This window comes from Emys orbicularis, chromosome 3, assembly GCF_028017835.1.
Source record: "Emys orbicularis isolate rEmyOrb1 chromosome 3, rEmyOrb1.hap1, whole genome shotgun sequence".
NCBI classification, from domain to species: Eukaryota; Metazoa; Chordata; order Testudines; family Emydidae; genus Emys; species Emys orbicularis.
Window position 1 is genome coordinate 52,926,617 of NC_088685.1, and position 18,339 is coordinate 52,944,955.

Below are 18,339 nucleotides of genomic sequence, written 5' to 3' on the forward strand. Positions count from 1 at the left end.
GTTTGAAGATGAGCCTGTGCCCCACAAAACTACAGAGGAATAAAGCAAAATGTAACAATTTGCTGAAATCTGTCATATACTGTCTGTTGGTTTATTCTATCAGATTTTTAATGGCTTGAGGTTTAAGCAGTGGATTTAGCTGAGTTTTGTTCATTGTCAAAATTTTTGAACATTTTCCTTATGCTTTGGCAGCTTATGCTAGTTCAATATTTGGGATGTTGCCTATTGCCAGGTTGGATTCCTTGATGCCAGTGCAGAGAGTTAACTTTTTCTTGTCTGAGCATATTATCTTTTTAAGTCTTATGTTCATCAGTCTTGAGCCTTCTTTTATTTTCCTATGACTTTTTCTCTAAACTGTATTCCTAAAGAGGATTTCTTTGTCTGTGTGGGGTTATGGGTGGGAATTCATGTTGAAGTTGTGATCTCCTGGACTATTATGCCACATTTTCTCAGTTTTACATGGGAAGATCTAACCATGTCATAAGGCTGGAGTAATGGATGTAAAGCTTAAAGAAAATAATTTATCAGGTAAGAACAAATTGCTCTGTTTTGATAAATTATTTAACAAGTAGGCTATAGTTGATATGAAATTCTACCTCCCTCTGTGCATTGATTGATACTGTTTTGTTTTATTTTCAGGTTTATGGTAGGCTGTGGTAGGTGTGATGATTGGTTTCATGGTGACTGTGTTGGGTTGAGTCTTTCTCAAGCACAACGAATGGGAGAAGAAGATAAAGAATATGTGTGTGTGAAATGTTGTGCTGAAGAAGACAAAAAAACAGAATCTTGTGATCAAAATATACTGGACACTCAACTGAAACTTGAAGCATATAGAGAAGATAGAACAATGGAATGTGAAAAACCTGGGATGTCAAAGCAAACTCATACTGGTAATCCCAGTGTAACAAATGAGAAAGCTAAGCAGACAGATGATATAATGAAGCACAAAGTCAAAATTTTTAGACGGGTAAGGATAATTTAAGATGGTTAAAGTTCCTTTAAAAATATTCTTTACTATTTGAAATATTATAGTACTTATTCCTTTCAATTAAAATAATTCCCCCCAGGTTTATAACTCTTCATAAAACTTCAGTCTAGGCTAAAACTTGTCATCTAATGTTTTGCTATAGGCAGACTGTTCCAATTAGTTCCTTTAAATTGGTTTGGCTGTTTTGAAGTGAGTACTATTGCTAAACTGCCGTTACCTTGTTTTTTCTGTGTGCGCGCGTACACGCATTGAAAAATATGATTTTGCAAACCCTCCCCCATCTTAACCATTATCCTGTAATAACCATTATCTTGCATGGCAGCTTCGGCAGTATAGTTCTGCAGGAGGGAAAATTCCTGGAGATGTTCTCGCTCCCAAAGAGGTTCAGAGCTCTCCCAGTGAATACATGTCCAAGGTTTGGTGGTGAAGGATGGTATTTCTAAAAACTTTTTCAGTTCATAATAATAAAGATCTTATTTAAATTTCCCTTCTGTTCAATTGCCAACTCCATCTATCTCAGTACATTTAAGTACTTGTGCACCAGGGCTTTAAACACTTGATCAGAATACTTCATGATCTTTCCTTATTACTTTTTTGTGTGTGTGTCTGATGTTCATGGAAATGTCTTGTAAACCAACTTGCCAATTAACTTTTTTCTGGAGGTAATTAGGTTTAGTCACCTCTCTCAATGCAGCCATTCTTATATAGCTATCTCTAGAGCTCATGGATTTTACTGCCGTTCGATATAATACTCAATTAAAACGGATGTATTTTTTTTTTTTTTTTACCCAAAGATACTATTACCTTCTCATTCCCTGTCCTGTTCGTTATTAGGTCAGATTCCTTATTAGGAATTTGTCTAATACCAGGTGACATTGTTTAACTGATCACCCCAGAGCTAGTCCCATACTACTTAGGAGGATCATGTCAGTGTGACTGAGACATCAAATGAAAGCAACACTTTTTAGTTTTCGTTTGTTTGACCAATTTAAGCTTTTTTCAGCATTGTGGTTTAAATCATGAATTTAATAGCAGAAGGGGAAAAAAGATTTAAACGACTAATTGTAATCCTTGCCCCCTCCCCGTTTCAAATTATTTATTTTCTGGATCTCATTTTGACCAATCAATACCTAATGTTTAAAGCAATGAAATGGCTTAGTTTAATTACAGTTATTCAGATTCTTTATTTTTTAGTATATGATTAAAATTATGAATGCGATAGTTAACATTTAGTTAAAAAACCCAACCCTAATTTATATTAATTGTTATCTGTATATAAATTATATTATTTAGAATTCAGCTGAAGAAGATCACCAAAACCAGCATGTAAGATTAACTAAGGGGAAATAAAACTGCCTCAACTTTTAATGCATGTTTCATGAATCCTTCTGTGATGCCCATTCTGAAAATATACATTGTATATTCCACAAATTACACTGATTTGGTTTGACAAGGGGAGTGAGGTGATATCTTTTATATTTCCTCACCCATCTTGTGTCTCATATTCTGGGACCAAAATGGCTGCAACACTACAAATAGCAACTGATTTGGTTTGGTCAGTTTTAAAGATTAGAATCCTTAGTTCTTTAAACAGAAGATTACAAATTCAAGTTTTTAACTAGTCTGAATTAAAATGTTTTTAAAATACTTTTTCCAAGTATATTTGATTTTTATTCACCTTTTCTTTTTATAATGTAACTATTGAGAAAGTTTTGTATGTTCTTTATATGTCTATCTTCATCTGATCATTTACAGTTCACTTGGTGGATTTAAAAAACAACAATAAACTTTATTCAACAAAATAATAATAATAATAATAATAATTAATAAACCTCTTTGAGCCCTTCTCTGGGATCTTAAATGGGAATTAGGCCTTTTAACATCCCCCTGCACTCATACTAACTGAATTGAAGTCAGTGGGAGTCTTTAAATTGAGATTTAGAGAATACTTTTGATTTTCCTTTTGAGTAATAGTTATTTCCTTTCTAACTAGATCTTGTTTGCTGTGCACATTTGCCAGGTTTATTGCATATGAGTTACTTCGCTGACAGGTGTAATCTATCTCCACATATGATATACTTTTAAAAATTTTAAACTGTTAACTGAGAAAATACAGCTGCTTTCAACAAGGAACTTACTGCATGTTCTCTGGAATGCTACCTTGGTAATACAACACAAGACCAAAGAACCCAATTTTTGAAGTAACGGTTAAACACTGCTTCGTGGTAAATTGTGACATCTTTTTCAATAGCTTTTTAAGGAGCATGTCTTTATATCATCTCAGTTTGAGATTTTTATTATACAACATTTTTATTTTTAAAATATACTTTGGGGAAGATTTGTAGCAGTTTAGTTCATCTTCACATTTGTTACCATACTAATATGTTAAAGTATTTGTTTCAGGAATCAGGTGATGTGAGGAATTTGTCAGAATGCAGAGATTCTGATAATAAAAAAGGGCAAGTTCCTATTCGGAAGATGGGACAAACAGTTACACTTCCTCGTCGATGCTCTGAAGAGAAAAGTGAAAAAATAAATAAAGATTCTCTTAGTGTTTCTTGCTCAAGTGAAAAGACCGTAAAATCAGGTAATAAGACTCCTAACTGCAACTACATAGAACTATAAAAGTTCTATGTATAGCAGCTCTGTTTACATTTTGGGGTATGGAACACTTGCTTGTGGTCTGCAGAGAGCAGGCTGCTCACGTGGTGCTGAATCTTTTGTTTTTTTGCTTCTTTTAATGTTCTTTACCAGTTGAAAATGCATGAAAAACTTTCCTAATGTTACTTTCCCATTTAAGCAGCTTCTATAATTGCTGCACAAGTATTATATGATTGTGAATGGAAGGAGAGGTGGTCTATGCTATCAAGAATGGGAGAGGAAATGCTCACAGTCTACGAAGTTTGGTCTACATTTTCTACATTGAAAAACATCAAGAATCGCTGTTCTAGAAAAATACGAAATACTATGTGTATGAGCTTACATGTTATGGTTGTTGTAGGATATAATAGGATATTTGAATTTCTTTATTCTTCTGCATCGAAAATATCACCTGGGTCCCTTGCCCCAAATTTCATTGGAAAAGGGGGGTGGAGAAGAGTGTTCTTATCCAAACTCCCCATAAAATTTTGTTTCTAAATTGCATCAAAAGTTGTAAGGGGCATATTTTCCAACTCCAATTAAGGTACAAACTAATGTGTCAGAAATCTTACACAAAGAATAATCTTACAAGATTATTATTTTGTGACATTTACAAAATCTGGGGCAGAAATCTTCTGAGAGCAACTCATGAAATTTTGGTGCCATATAACTACAACTGACTGGTTAATCCTTGAACACAAACTCTGAACCTAGCCTACATATAATGTTGAGCTAATTGCAAGAATTGTTTCTTGGACCATCTCTAACACTGGCATTCTAGTAATTATGTTTTTGGTTGGAAGAATATATTTGAAACCTTACAAATAAATGCATATTTTAAATGAAAACGTATGTGCTAAATAGCACCAGTAAAGTTAAAAAATTCTTCCTTCCTAATCCTGAGAAATCCTTATAATTCTTGGTTTGCTAAAATGTCAGTTTGCAGGATTCTTGGACATCCTTGATACCATGAATTGCAGGGATAAGAATGAGACTTCTGGTAGATGTGATATCACTGATACATTCTGGAATACTTCCAGTGAATCAGGAAGTAGCAAGAGGATTTTAAAGTAAAGAAAGGAAAAAAATATTAAAAAGTTGTTAAATTACATTTCTATGTTGTATTCCTCTAACATAGGAATTATTGGTGAGGTCCTTTAGCACATAAATGGTTAAACATAGACCTTATTAGTTTGGCAGTTAGGCCCAGATTTTTAAAAGGTATTTTGGTGTTGCTGTGCTCAGCATTGCAATGCCTAAATCTCATTTTCAGGAGGGATTTAGGCACTTAGAAGCTTAAATCCCATTGGCAGTGATTTAGGCACTTAAGAGCCCTTTTGAAAAATCAGTTGGTTTTGCAATGCTGAGCACAACAACGCCTAAATACCTTTATAAAATGGATCCTTAATCTTTATCTGGGTATTAATTAAGGCTTTATTTTTTCTCCTAGACTATAGGAGCTCGTAGCATTGTTTGTTCTTAAGCTTGCTTGACACTTTCCATTATTAAGTTTCAGCAAAAATAGTTCAGTCATATTTCGATAAAGGAGAGTAGAGGTTAAAAAAAAGTGTGTGCGCTAAATCTTTTGACTGTTTTGCTGAGAAGCTCTAGTGCCTTCATGCTTTGGAGCAGGGACTTGAAATTTGGCAGGCAAGTTGCTACTGTGTCATGGATGTGTCAGTTTTGAGGGGAGGGGGTGTGTCTTTGATTTGCCCAGGGGTCAGGTAGCAAGTCGGGGGAGCTGAGGACACAACCACAGAGTACTCCTAATGGTTAGATCAGGGGTTGTCTCCATAATGACCTAAAAAAGACATACTAAATCTCTTACGAATGTGACTCATTAATTAATGTATGTAAAATGTTTTGAAATCATATGAAAGTGCTGCTAAAAAGAAAAGTATTGTAACGGTTACAAAAATACATCCAACTATTTCTTCAATTCTGAATTGTTGATCCCTTATCTGAAAAATGAAACCGAAAATAAATGGTTTTCTTTTTCTCCTCATAAATTCTTACAGGGAAAAGAGTGCCAATTTAATTTACTGCTGTTATTTGTAATTTCATATGCTTAGAAACATAAATAACCTACAAGTTGTATAATTAAAAGGATTACAACTGAAATTATTTTTTCCACCATGCTGGAGGTGGCAGTTTAATTGAAAAATGACGTAATTGGTGACAGTAGGTTTAAAAACGCTTAGTATAAGAGAGTGTTTATAATCTTCCATGCTTCTGTCATACAGGTTTAACAGCTGGAAGGAATTTAGGGCTAATGGGCTTAGAAATGCCAATTTCAGTGGGAAAGTTTACTTTAGATTAAAACGAAATTTTATGCACAGATAAGTGCTTTCCACTATGTTAATTTTCAGTTTACTTCACTGAACAATTCAATGTGCATTATTAGAGAGATTCATGAACATCTGAATTAAAAAGTCAAACTAATAAAATAAACTAAATAAAGTCAAACTAATAAAAGCTGGCCTATTTTCTTTTTGGTTGGCTATATGTGGAAGAAAATATCCATAAACCAACGGGCTACAGAAGCCTGGGAATATTTTTGGTTCTCAAAAGTGGCAGTAACTGAGAGCTGTTCTAGACGTCTTAGAAAATTTTCTTGGGATTCTGATAATTTTTACATGGTTTCTTAAAATAATTACATTTTAAGGACATTTTTCTTCAGTACTCTTTATATATGAAAGGGATGAACATGTTTATTCTGTATAAAAATTAATACAGTTTATTTTTCTAGATAGTAAAGTTGATACTTGTTTCTCATTATTGTAGACTATTCTCCTTTGGACATAAGGCAAAGGCATGTCTGATGTGGATTCACTGCTGTAAATTAATATATTTAATAACATCAGTTCTTTTTGGATCATCTTTCAGAAATAGTGATAGGCATTTCAACGGTAACAATACAGAAATTGCATTATTAGAACTGAGCTGCAGTAGTTGATATAACAAATACACAAAACACAACAGGGAACTAACTATATTTTCTGCTCTTGTTTACTGATGTCAGTAAGGCTATGGCTACACTGGCGCTTTACAGCGCTGCAACTTTCTCGCTCAGGGGTGTGAGCGCAGCAAGTTACAGCACTGTACAGCGTCACGCTCCCAGCACTGTAAGCCAATCCCCTCATGGAGGTGGAGTACCTGCAGCGCTGGGAGAGCTCTCTCCCAGCGCTGGCGTGCGACCACACTCTCACTTCAAAGCGCTGCCGCGGGAGCGCTCCTGCAGCAGCGCTTTGAAGTTTCGAGTGTAGCCACGGCGTAAGTCTTTGAAGGGGTGAGATTGTTTAAAACTCTTAACAAAGACATTCTTTCTCCAAACGTTTGTTGGGTGTTGGTGTTAAATAGAAACCAACAGCTTCCCCCAGAGTTTTAAGACTGACTGAATAAAGATCTTTCCATTAATTTGCTGGTTATCCCTAATGTTCTAAGATAGATATGATCTGAATTTCCTGTATTTAAAAAACAAGCAGAAACACCCCTTATCCCCCAATATTTGTGTGGTGTGTGTTTTTTGTTTGTTTGTTTTTGTAAAGAAACCTTTCAAGCTTTATCCATACAATTTAAAATACGGACCACAAATCTATTGTCCACTCTTTTTAGGTCACCTTTATGTAGGTTTTTGTTGTTGTTGTTTTAATCTGTTCAGGCCCGTGTTTAAAAAAACCCCACATTCAAGCTACTGTAAAATTATCTTTAAGATTTTAATTTTTAGCATATTTTGATTTAGGTGTTCACGAGAAACAAGAATTCAAGAAAAAGAAAACTGAGAAAGGGGGATCAACTGGTAATATACCTCCACCAGCTGTGCCAGCTTCCAAACCTTCTGCTGATCAGATAAGACAAAGTGTCAGACAGTCTCTTAAAGAAATTCTGATGAAAAGGTATAGGTACATTGCCAGATGAATTGTCTGTTTTCATATATAGTTATTTATTTTAAAAAATTCTATACTCTTTTTTTCAGACTTACAGACTCCAGTTTGAAGATTCCTGAGGAAAGAGCAGCAAAAGTTGCCACAAGGATTGAAAAAGAACTGTTTTCTTTTTTTCGGGACACAGATTCTAAATATAAGAACAAATACAGAAGTTTGATGTTCAATCTAAAGGATCCCAAAAATAATGTATGTGTTCTTCATCTATAATTCTTTCACAGAAAGAAATCCTTTAGCTGATTAACTGTTTCACATCCTGGTCTCCACCTTCTTTTCCTTTCTCTTATTCTACAGAAGTCATCTCCTTTCATCTTTCTCCATATTCTTTTCTCCTTTCCCTGTTCAGTTAAGACCTTTGAGTCTCCAATGTCCACATTTCCCCATGACTCCTTGCCCATGCTGCCATACTCCTTTCATTGTCCAACCCTTGTAGCCTGTTTCTCTCCTTTCACTGTCTGTCTTTCAGCCAATGCCTTCCACATAATCCCATTTTACACATATCCAGTTCTGTCCAGCAGCCTATCCTTCCATTTCACCTTTATTCCATTCATTTCAGAATTATCAATCCCCTAATCCACACCACTACTATAATAACATTTTCCTGTGAAGACATTCCATTAGGCTGCATCCCCTCCCTTCCCTCCCACCCACCCACTACCAGCCATCATTCTTCTTGTCTTCAAGATCAGGATTTTTAACAAGAAAATTGTCCTGGTTCATGGAACTCTATCCGTTGCTCTGTTCTTGACCATTTTCTGTTTCACCATTCTCCATAACTATGTGTCCCTGTCTTGGTACATAGATCACTATATAAGTCCAATGCTGGTGACTTGAAAGATGCAACCTTGAGCTCAATGTTCAGTGGGTAATACACAAAGTTCTACAGATTCTCCTTCTGTAGTACAAAGAACTAGTTTTTCTTATCTGCTTTACACAGCTGCCCAAGTGGATTGCACCCATTTAATTAAAGTGATTTAAATTGGTATAAAAACTGTGTACAGATTAGCCTCTATAGTTCTTCCTCCAACACTTTTTCTGCTGAGTACTGTATGGAATTTGCTACATTCTTTTTAAAGATCTGAAAAATATCTTTCATGAAATCACTGCTGCAGTGGGTCTAAGCTAATTTTTCCTTTGAACATCATCCTATTATGTGTTTCCGTAATTGTAAATATGAAATGTTTAAAGAAAAAAAGTTTAACCAATTTCTGGCTTCGCTGTGAAGAAAAAAATTAATGGCCTACAGATTTGTTTCCCTCCACAAAACCCATTAATGCTTTCCACAATAATACCTCTTAAGGTCTGAAATTGCTGTAAAGTAATTTGTATTCCCAGGAATAATGGGTTATAGATAAGAATGTATAGTGCTGGCATCAAGTATAGAATATATTCCCAAAGGTTATTCTGCTACTCTGTTATAATTTGCTGCTTATTGATTTGTTGTTAGAAATCAACTTTTTTTTTTTTTACACCACTAGTTAATGTTTGTCCTTCTTCCAGATATTATTTAAGAGAGTACTGAAAGGAGAGGTTACCCCTGATCATCTCATAAGAATGAGCCCAGAAGAGCTGGCTTCTAAAGAGCTAGCTGCTTGGAGACAAAGAGAAAACAGACACGTAAGATTTGTCAACTACAGCTGTAGAGTGAGATGTGTAATGATCTTTCAGTTTTATTTGGTTTTCAAGTTACCTGTACACTTTCGGAAATTCAAAATACTTATTGAAAAAAATCCGATTGGATAGGACTTGACTTGGCTAAGGAGAGGAAGGAAGAGCAGAGACCGTACTCCCATCTGCTAAGCCCAGAGAGGTGAATGTAGTACAGTGGAATCGCATCATAGGCGCGTTTAACTTACGCTATTTTAACTCTACGCGCCCGGCAAAACAAAAAAGAGAAAAATAGCAATTTAAATACTGTACCTGTAGTGCGGGCAATTCCGCCTGCCATTCCACTCAATGAGCTTTTGACTATACGCGATTTTCGCCTTATGCGCTGACTTCAGAACCTAACCCCTGCGTAAGAAACGACTCCCCTGTAACTATTACATTCAAAGGTGTATAAAGCTTTTGATACGGTCTCCCACAGTATTCTTGCCGGCAAGTTAAAGAAGTATGGGCTGGTTGAATGGACTATAAGGTGGATAGAAAGCTGGCTAGATCGTCGGGCTCAACGGATAGTGATCAATGGCTCCACGTCTAGTTGGCAGCCGGTATCAAGCGGAGTGCCCCAAGGGTCGGTCTTGGGGCTGGTTTTGTTCAATATCTTCATTAATGATCTGGAGGATGGCGTGGACTGCACTCTCAGCAGGTTTGCAGATGACACTAAACTGGGAGGAGTGGTAGATACGCTGGAGGGTAGGGATAGGATACAGAGGGACCTAGACAAATTAGAGGATTGGGCCAAAAGAAACCTGATGAGGTTCAACAAGGACAAGTGCAGAGTCCTGCACTTAGGACGAAAGAATCCCATGCACTGCTGCAGACTAGGGACCGAATGGCTAGGCTGCAGTTCTGCAGAAAAGGACCTAGGGGTTACAGTGGACGAGAAGCTGGATATGAGTCGACAGTGTGCCATTGTTGCCAAGAAGGCTAACGGCATTTTGGCCTGTATAAGATGGGGCATTGCCAGCAGATCGAGGGACGTGATCATTCCCCTCTATTCGACATTGGTGAGGCCTCATCTGGAGTACTGTGTCCAGTTTGGGGCCCCACACTACAAGAAGGATGTGGAAATATTGGAAAGAGTCCAGCGGAGGGCAACAAAAATGATTAGGGGGCTGTAACACATGACTTATGCGGAGAGGCTGAGGGAACTGGGATTGTTTAGTCTGCAGAAGAGAAGAATGAGGGGGGATTTGATAGCGGCTTTCAACTACCTGAAAGGGGGTTCCAAAGAGGATGGATCTAGACTGTTCTCAATGGTACCAGATGACAGAACAAGGAGTAATGGTCTCAAGTTGTAGTGGGGGAAGTTTAAGTTGGATATTAGGAAAAACTTTTTCACTAGAAGGGTAGTGAAGTACTGGAATGGGTTACCTAAGGAGGTGGTGGAATCTCCTTCCTTAGAGGTTTTTAAGGTCAGGCCTGACAAAGCCCTGGCTGGTATGATTTAGTTGGGGATTGGTCCTGCTTTGAGCAGGGGGTTGGCCTAGATGACCTCCTGAGGTCCCTTCCAACCCTGATATTCTATGATTCTATGATTTGAAAAGAAGAGCGAAGAGCTGGATTATGGGATCATTTCAGTCATTTTGTGGTGAAAAGAGTTTAAAGTAGGTGAACCAACTATTTGATGTTACTGATTGGTGGTCCAAGAAGCCCACAGTCCCACCTAGTGAGAGATGCAGACAGTTGCTGCTTTGAAAGGGGACAGGAGTTGGTGAGCAGGGTTCACTGAACTGTAGTGTCAGTGAAATAAGGGGGTAGCTTCTGCATCCAAACCAGGAGTCGGATATTTTCCCCTTCCCGGTACAGATGCTTCTACTGCTCTCCTTCTGTTCTGTCTTAAGATTGATGTCTTCCTCCTCACCCTCATTTAGTAGCAAGATTCTGGGGTCACCCTAACACTTATACAGATTTCCTCAAGAGGGGAGACACTTTTCATATCTGACAATCCTAGCTTAGGCATCTGTTATTGATATCTGACACATCATCAGAGCAGTCCCCTGCACCAACAAAAAAAGTAAGTAGAGGCTAAAAATCTGACTGGTCAGTTTTAAGAGAATGATTACAGTGAAATAATTTCTTCAAACTATAGGGAATTTAATAGTTTAGTTTGAAAAGCATTGGTGATCTCAAAATAGACATCCACATTTAAGTCTCCTGCAGCTACGTTACTCTGGCCATAGGTTGAAAGGGGGAGAGATTACAGATGGTCCTATTTTATTGGGAAGACACCTATTAAATGCCACGCAGGCGCTCAGGGCTGTGGAGGGGAGAGATGCCCCTCCCTACTAACCAACAGACTAAACCCAGGAGTGTTTAGACCCATATTGGTCAGCTCCAACTTAATTAGGCAGGTATTAGCAATGAGCCTTCTAAGAGTTCATCCTTTTATGTCCTTTAACAAACAAATGATGTCATATTCTATTGCAAACTTAGGTAAAATCAGATTTTGGCCGATTTGTGGTCAGTATTGGTTCAACATGCACAATCTTTTCTTATTAACTATCTTTAATAATTGGGGCCTCTACTTCTATCTTATCAGTTATCTTTCAGGTCCAGTTTTTCCAAATAAGTCACTTTTTTCCCAAGGCCTTCTTACGAGTTCTAACAAACTTGAACTATAAATGATTGGGTCTAAATTAACTGTTATCACTCAAAGAGATCTTGAACTCATTGTGGATAGTTCTCTGAAAATATCCACTCAATGTGCAGTGGCTGTCCAAAAAAAAATGCTAACAGAATTTTGGGAATCATTAAGAAAGGGATAGATAAGAAGACAGAAAATATCATATTGTCCTTATATGTCCTTATATCCATGGTGTGCCCATATCTTGAATACTGCATGCAGATGTGTTCACCCCATCTCAAAAAAGATGTATTGGAATTGGAAAAGGTTCAGAAAAGGGCAACAAAAATGATAAGGGTTATGAAACAGCTTCCATATGAGGAGAGATTAATAAGACTGTCACTTTTCAGCTTGGAAAAGAGATGACTAAGGGGGGATCTGATAAAGGCCTATAAAATCATGACTGGTGTTGAGAAAGTAAATAAGGAAGTGTTATTTATTCCTCATAACACAAGAAATAGGGGTCACAAAATGAAATTAATAGGCAGAAGGTTTAAAACAAAATGAAGTATTTCTTCATACAACGCACAGTCAACCTGTGGAACTCTTTGCCAGAGGATGTTGTGAAGGCCAAGACTATAACAGCGTTCAAAAAAGAACTAGCTAAGTTCACGGAGGATAGGTCCATCAATCGCTATTAGCCAGGATGGATGGGGATGGTGTCCCTAGCCTCTGTTTGCCAGAAGCTGGGAATTGGCAGCAGGACACAGATCACTTGATGATTACCTGTTCTGTTCATTCTCTCTCAAGCATCTGGCATTGGCCGCTGTCGGAAGACAGGATACTGGGCTAGATGGACGATTGGTCTGACCCAAAATGGCTGTTCTTATATTCTTTAGTTCTTATAACCTACAGAACTATGTATTTTTTTCTTTTTAATTTAATTTAACCCTTTATATCATACAGCTAAGGCTATGATTTAGTCATAGAGGTTGCAGGGATCCCGGGCAGCAAGGGAACTCCCGGGCAGCAGTGGTGGCACCCCCAAGCTCGTGGACGGCAGTGGCATCCCCGAGCTCTCCGCCACAGCAGGCCCCGGGAGCTGCAGGTGATGGGGATACCCTGCAACACCCAGCGCCCACGGGCAGCAGGGACAGGGACCCCTGGAGCTGCAGGCGGCAGGTTTACCTTGCAGCCCCAAGCTGCTGCAGGGGGCTCCTCGCCCCTGCACGGTTTCGCCCCTTCAGACGGTATAGGGATCTGTAGATCCCCATTTTGTCCAGGATATTTTTAGTAAAAGTCAAGGACAGGTCACGACTTCCGTTAATATTTCTTTTTTGCCCGTGACCTGTCCCTGACTTTTACTAAAAATATGCATGACAAAATCTTAGCCGTACCTACAGTTCCTGACAAATCTGAAGTAGTTGGAGTAACTTAGGGTATGTCTACACTACGAAATTAAGTTAATTTTATAGAAGTCGATTTTTAGAAACCGATTTTATACAGTCGATTGCGTATGTCCACACTAAGTGCATTAAGTCGACGGAATGCGTCTTCACTACCGTGGCTAGTGTCAACTTAAAGAGCGGTGCACTGTGGGAAGCTATCCCACAGTTCCCGCAGTCTCTGCTGCCCATTGGAATTCTACATTAAGCTCCCAATGCCTGATGGGGCAAAAACAATTTCGCGGGTGGTTTTGGGTACATGTTGTCAGGCCCCCCTCTCTCCCTCCCTCCGTGAAAGTAACAGCAGACAATCGTTTTGCGCCTTTTTTTCTTGGGTTACCCGTGTAGACGCCATACCACGGCAAGCATGGAGCCCGCTCAGCTAACTGTCACCGTATGTCTCCTGGGTGCTGCTGGCGACACGGTACTGCATTGCTACACAGCAGCAGCTCCTTGCCTTCGCGGCAGATGGTGAAGTAGGACTGATAGCCGTCGTACATCTCCTGGGTGCTCCTGGCAGACCTCGGTGAGGTCGATGGTAAGACATGGCTATCCTCTTCTTAGAGCACCGAATGGGAGCCAGAGACTACAGGTCATTCTTTTCTTTAAGTTTCGTCTCATGGAGATTCAGTCCTGCCTGGAATATCATACGAGCTGGAGGCTTCTGCCTCAGGCTGCTCTCCCAGCCGCAGCAGCACGCAATCACGCCTACCCCTTGCTCCCATGGCTCATGAAGCCTGGACAGTAGTAAGGAGCAGTTCAACTATAGGTGGAACAAGTGCAAAATGGTGGTAGAATGTGCCTTTGGAATTTAAAAGCTCACTGGCACTGTTTGCTGACTAGGTCAGACCTCAGCGCAACCAACATTCCCATTGTTATTGCTGCTTGCTATGTGCTCCATAATATCTGTGAGAGTAAGGGGGAGACGTTTATGGCGGGATGGAAGGTTGAGGCAAATCGCCTGGCGTCCAATTTTGAGCAGCCAGACACCAGGGCGATTAGAAGAGCACAGCAAGGTGGGCTGCGCATTCAGAGAGGCTTTGAAAACCAGTTTCATGACTGGCCAGGCTTCAGTGTGACAGTTGTGTGTGTTTCTCCTTGATGCAAACCTGCCCCCTTTGTTGATTTTAATTCCCTGTAAGCCAACCACCCTTCCCCCTTCAAAATAAAGTAACTATTGTTTTGAAACCATGCATTCTTTCTTTATTAATTAAAAAAAAAAAATAGATAACGGACAAGGTAGCCCGGGTGGGGTGGGGGAGGAGGGAAGGAAAAGGCCACATTGCTTATTGTATCCACACTAAAAATCAAACTGTTTGAATGACAGCCTTCTGTTGCTTGGGCCATCCTCTGGAGTGGAGTGGCTGGGTGCCCAGAGCCTTCCCCCCCCCAACCCCCCAACCCCCGCATTCTTGGGCGTCTGGGTGAGGAGGCTATGGAACATGGGGAGGAGGACAGGCGGTTATACAGTGGATGCAGCGGGGGTCTGTGCTCTTGTTGGCTTTCCTGCAGCTCCGACAGACGCTTCATCATGTCCGTTTGCTCCCCCATTAGCCTCAGCATCGCATCCTGCCTCCGCTCTTCGTGCTCATTTAATTCTTTCCGGGCCTCTGCCACTGAATGCCTCCATGCATTAAGCTGTGCCCTATCAGTGCGGGAGGACTGCATGAGCTCGGAAAACATGTCATTGCAAGTGCGTGTTTTTCACCTTCTAATCTGCGATAACCTGAGGGACGGAGATGATAGGGGGAGCGTAGAAACATTCTAAGCTCTATGATTCTGGGGGGACTGCATGGTCACCTGTGCTGCTGAGTTTGCCACTCTGGCCAAACAGGAAATGAAATTCAAAAGTTCCCGGGGCTTTTCCTGTGTACCTGGCTAGTGCATCGGAGTTCAAAGTGCTGTCCAGAGCGGTCACAATGGAGCACTCTGGGATAGCTCCCGGAGGCCAATACCGTCGATTTTGCATCTGCACTACCCCAAATTCAACCCAGCAAGGTCGATTTTAGTGCTACTCCCCTCGCCGGGGAGGAGTACAGAAGTCGATTTTAAGAGCCTTGACGCAACGGGGTTGGTTGTGTGGACGCATTCATTTTAAAATTGACCTAACATGGCTAAATTCGACCTAACCTCGTCGTGTGGACCAGGGCTTAGACTGCTGACTTCAGTACGGCTACATTATTCTACACCAGCTGAAGATGTAGCTCCCCATAGTGTTTGTTGTAAAGTTGTAAGACAGTTTTGCATGTGTGTGAATTCAGATAAACTTAGCCCTCATGAATTGAATCACTAGATGGATAATTTGTAATGTTGCTTGCATTCTAGGCACTTGTGATATTGAATGCATCTTCTTGTAATTGCGGTAACTCCTCCTGATTCTCTGGCTGGTTGGTCATGAAACTTTGATGCCTGTAGTCAGACTTTTTAAGGACAGGGTCCACAGCTGGCAGTGTATTTACCATGAATAGTCTGTGGAGAATGCTGAGAATTTAATTTCAATACAGAGGGCAAATGTGTTGAAGAGGCAGTTTTATGAGCACAGGATTTTTGTAACTGATGTATGCCACCTGAGTGTACCTTTTAGTAAGGTTGACAGGTACATAAGTTAAACAGTGTAAATTGACTTGTATTCTGTGCCCTTAGACTAGTAGCTGTTTCAGATATAATCAGACCTTGATCACTTGACATCTCAATTTTTAAAATATATCTTCTTCACAGTAAACTGAAATCATACTCTGGTTCCTGTGTTTGATTGCGACTGTAAGCCCATCCTTTGCTGCAGAGTTGTTCATCAGAATCTAAGCTTGTGAAGAAAATGTTCCAGCTCAGAATTGGTGTAAGCCAATTAAGTGCTGTTTGGCTGAGTTTGCAGTCACAATGAAACCTTGGAGAAGTGTGAGCAGCCCTTGTTCTGCACAATGGGATGCTTACTCTGAAACTCGATGATGATTTAAATTTCAAGATTAAATATTTAACTTTTTGTTGTTTGTATTGCAGTAGTGCCTTGGAATCCCAGTCATGTTGCCAGTTGTGCAAGGCACTATACAAACAAACAAAAAAGTTCCCCGCCCCAAAGAATTAATGTACTTATCTAAAACTTCTTCCTGTGCCTTTCCAATAACCGTGGATACTGTACTGATTTAATTTTATGAGGCTGCCACAGAATTTCTCATCTGCTACGCCAGAGACCTTGCTGGAGAATTTAGACCTAGTGTGTTCTGCCATACACTAGAGAAACTTGGGGCTTTTTTGTTATAGTAGCAAATTACCTGTGCAAACAAGCTGACAGGTGTTTTTTTTAATTAGGAGTGATGCTGCCTCGATAAGAGTTGGTGAGGAAATAAGTAGATATAGTGAGAAAATGGAAACTTTGATTACTTATTTATTGTGGCAGCTTCTAGAGGCCCCAGCCCCATTGTGCTAGGTACTGTACAGATGTAACTGGAAACACCTTAGTTGTAAAGCCCTCATGTGTAAAGCTTTTCAGTCTTGCCATTATAATTGTTAGAATATTCTGTCTCATGCACTGGGCAACAGAATTATTTTAGAGCAAATATAATGATTCATTGTCTTTAAAAATAGAGCTTTTTGAGTTCTTTGACTCAGTAGGAGGGGCAAGGCAAGTTATCCTATTCTTGAAATATGTTCCTGGTAGAGAAACAGTTGTTGTCTATCATATGGAATGTGTTTCAGAACATAATTGTCTGCTTTTTGACTCTGTGATGGAACCTGTTGCAAAATTCATGAAGTGATCCTTAACAGAATTGTTTGGCAGATAGATATTTGTTTTGTAGATAACACCTGAAATCTGTTAACCAGATTGGGACTATGTGATTAAAAATGAAACAACAGAAAGATGCTACATCTCTTAGTTTGTCCTCGAAGTTGTATTTATATAGACACACACACACACACACACACACACACACACACACACACACACACACACACACACACACACACACACACACACACACACACACACACTACTTAAAGTAGCATGTCCTAAAATGCGTGGAGAGGGACTTGCTTGTAATTTATTTTATGATATGATATATGATAAGCAGTCATTGGCATGGCAGGTGAAGATTTGACACACTATAGTGGGTATGTATTTCATAAAACTACTTGCCTTCCTTAAAATTACCTGTGAACTGGAATTTTTTTGTCCTATTTCAGTATTTCAGATTCCAAGCATTCACTTCTAATGCCATATCACATCTAATGTAGTGTAAATATATGTAATATTACTGTTTTATAGACAATTGAAATGATTGAGAAAGAGCAGAGGGAAGTCGAAAGGCGACCAATAACAAAAATTACTCACAAAGGAGAAATAGAAATTGAGAGTGATGCTCCAATAAAAGAACAAGAAGTAGCTATGGAAATTCAGGTACTTTATTTTAATTCTAAGAGAAGGTTGATTTTGTTTTTAAAAAAAAAAAATAATAAAAAAGGCAATATAATTATCGTGCATAAATAATACAGATGGCTTATATATAATTTTGTTTTAAAAGTATATTAAAATAACTAAATTTTATTTTGTTCTTTATACAGAGGGTTTTAGTAGTGGTTTTTTAACTCCTAAATTTTAAGGGCTTTTTGTTGTGTTCTTGTGATTCTCTGGCAACAGTCAGGTTTTAAATCGTACCTTAATTTATTACTGTGGAGAAATCAAATCATGACATTTGATAGCCTAACTTTTCTTAAATCTTTTGAAATGCTTGTGCTGTGTGTGCACGTGTGTGGTGTTTTTTAAAATAATAATAAACTGTAACCAAAGCAAAAGTCTCTCACTTGAGAAGAAGAAAGTGTTGAAAGTTTCCAAGTGGTTGACTCTGAGGTAATTGAAATAACATTATAATTAAGAATTTCTGATAGAACATAAATGTTATTGTCTTCTATTAACTGAAATTGATTGCTTGACCTTTCACAGGAACCTACTATGATAAAGCTGGTAGAGAAGACAGAAGAGATTGAAAAAGATAAAGAAGTAGATGAATCTTCATTTCCAGATACAACAAGTCAACACAAAAATCATCTCTTTGATCTTAACTGTAAAATCTGCATAGGTAATTATAGTAAAAGTGTATT

At 38.9% G+C, this 18,339-nt stretch overlaps 1 protein-coding gene across 5 annotated transcripts in view; it reads left to right on the forward strand.

Moving 5' to 3' along the window:
• Positions 1-18,339, forward strand: part of PHF3 (PHD finger protein 3) — a 72,918-nt gene that overhangs the window by 37,965 nt on the left and 16,614 nt on the right. For 4 of the 5 annotated variants that reach the window (XM_065402255.1, XM_065402254.1, XM_065402252.1 and 1 more), the window contains 7 exons: positions 640-967; positions 3,392-3,575; positions 7,371-7,524; positions 7,605-7,761; positions 9,073-9,189; positions 17,507-17,638; positions 18,182-18,317. In XM_065402255.1, the coding sequence (XP_065258327.1) occupies positions 640-967; positions 3,392-3,575; positions 7,371-7,524; positions 7,605-7,761; positions 9,073-9,189; positions 17,507-17,638; positions 18,182-18,317 (1,208 nt within the window). Of the gene's footprint in view, positions 1-338; positions 529-639; positions 968-3,391; positions 3,576-7,370; positions 7,525-7,604; positions 7,762-9,072; positions 9,190-17,506; positions 17,639-18,181; positions 18,318-18,339 lie in introns of those variants that run through there. The other variant, XM_065402256.1, reaches the window with a different exon arrangement.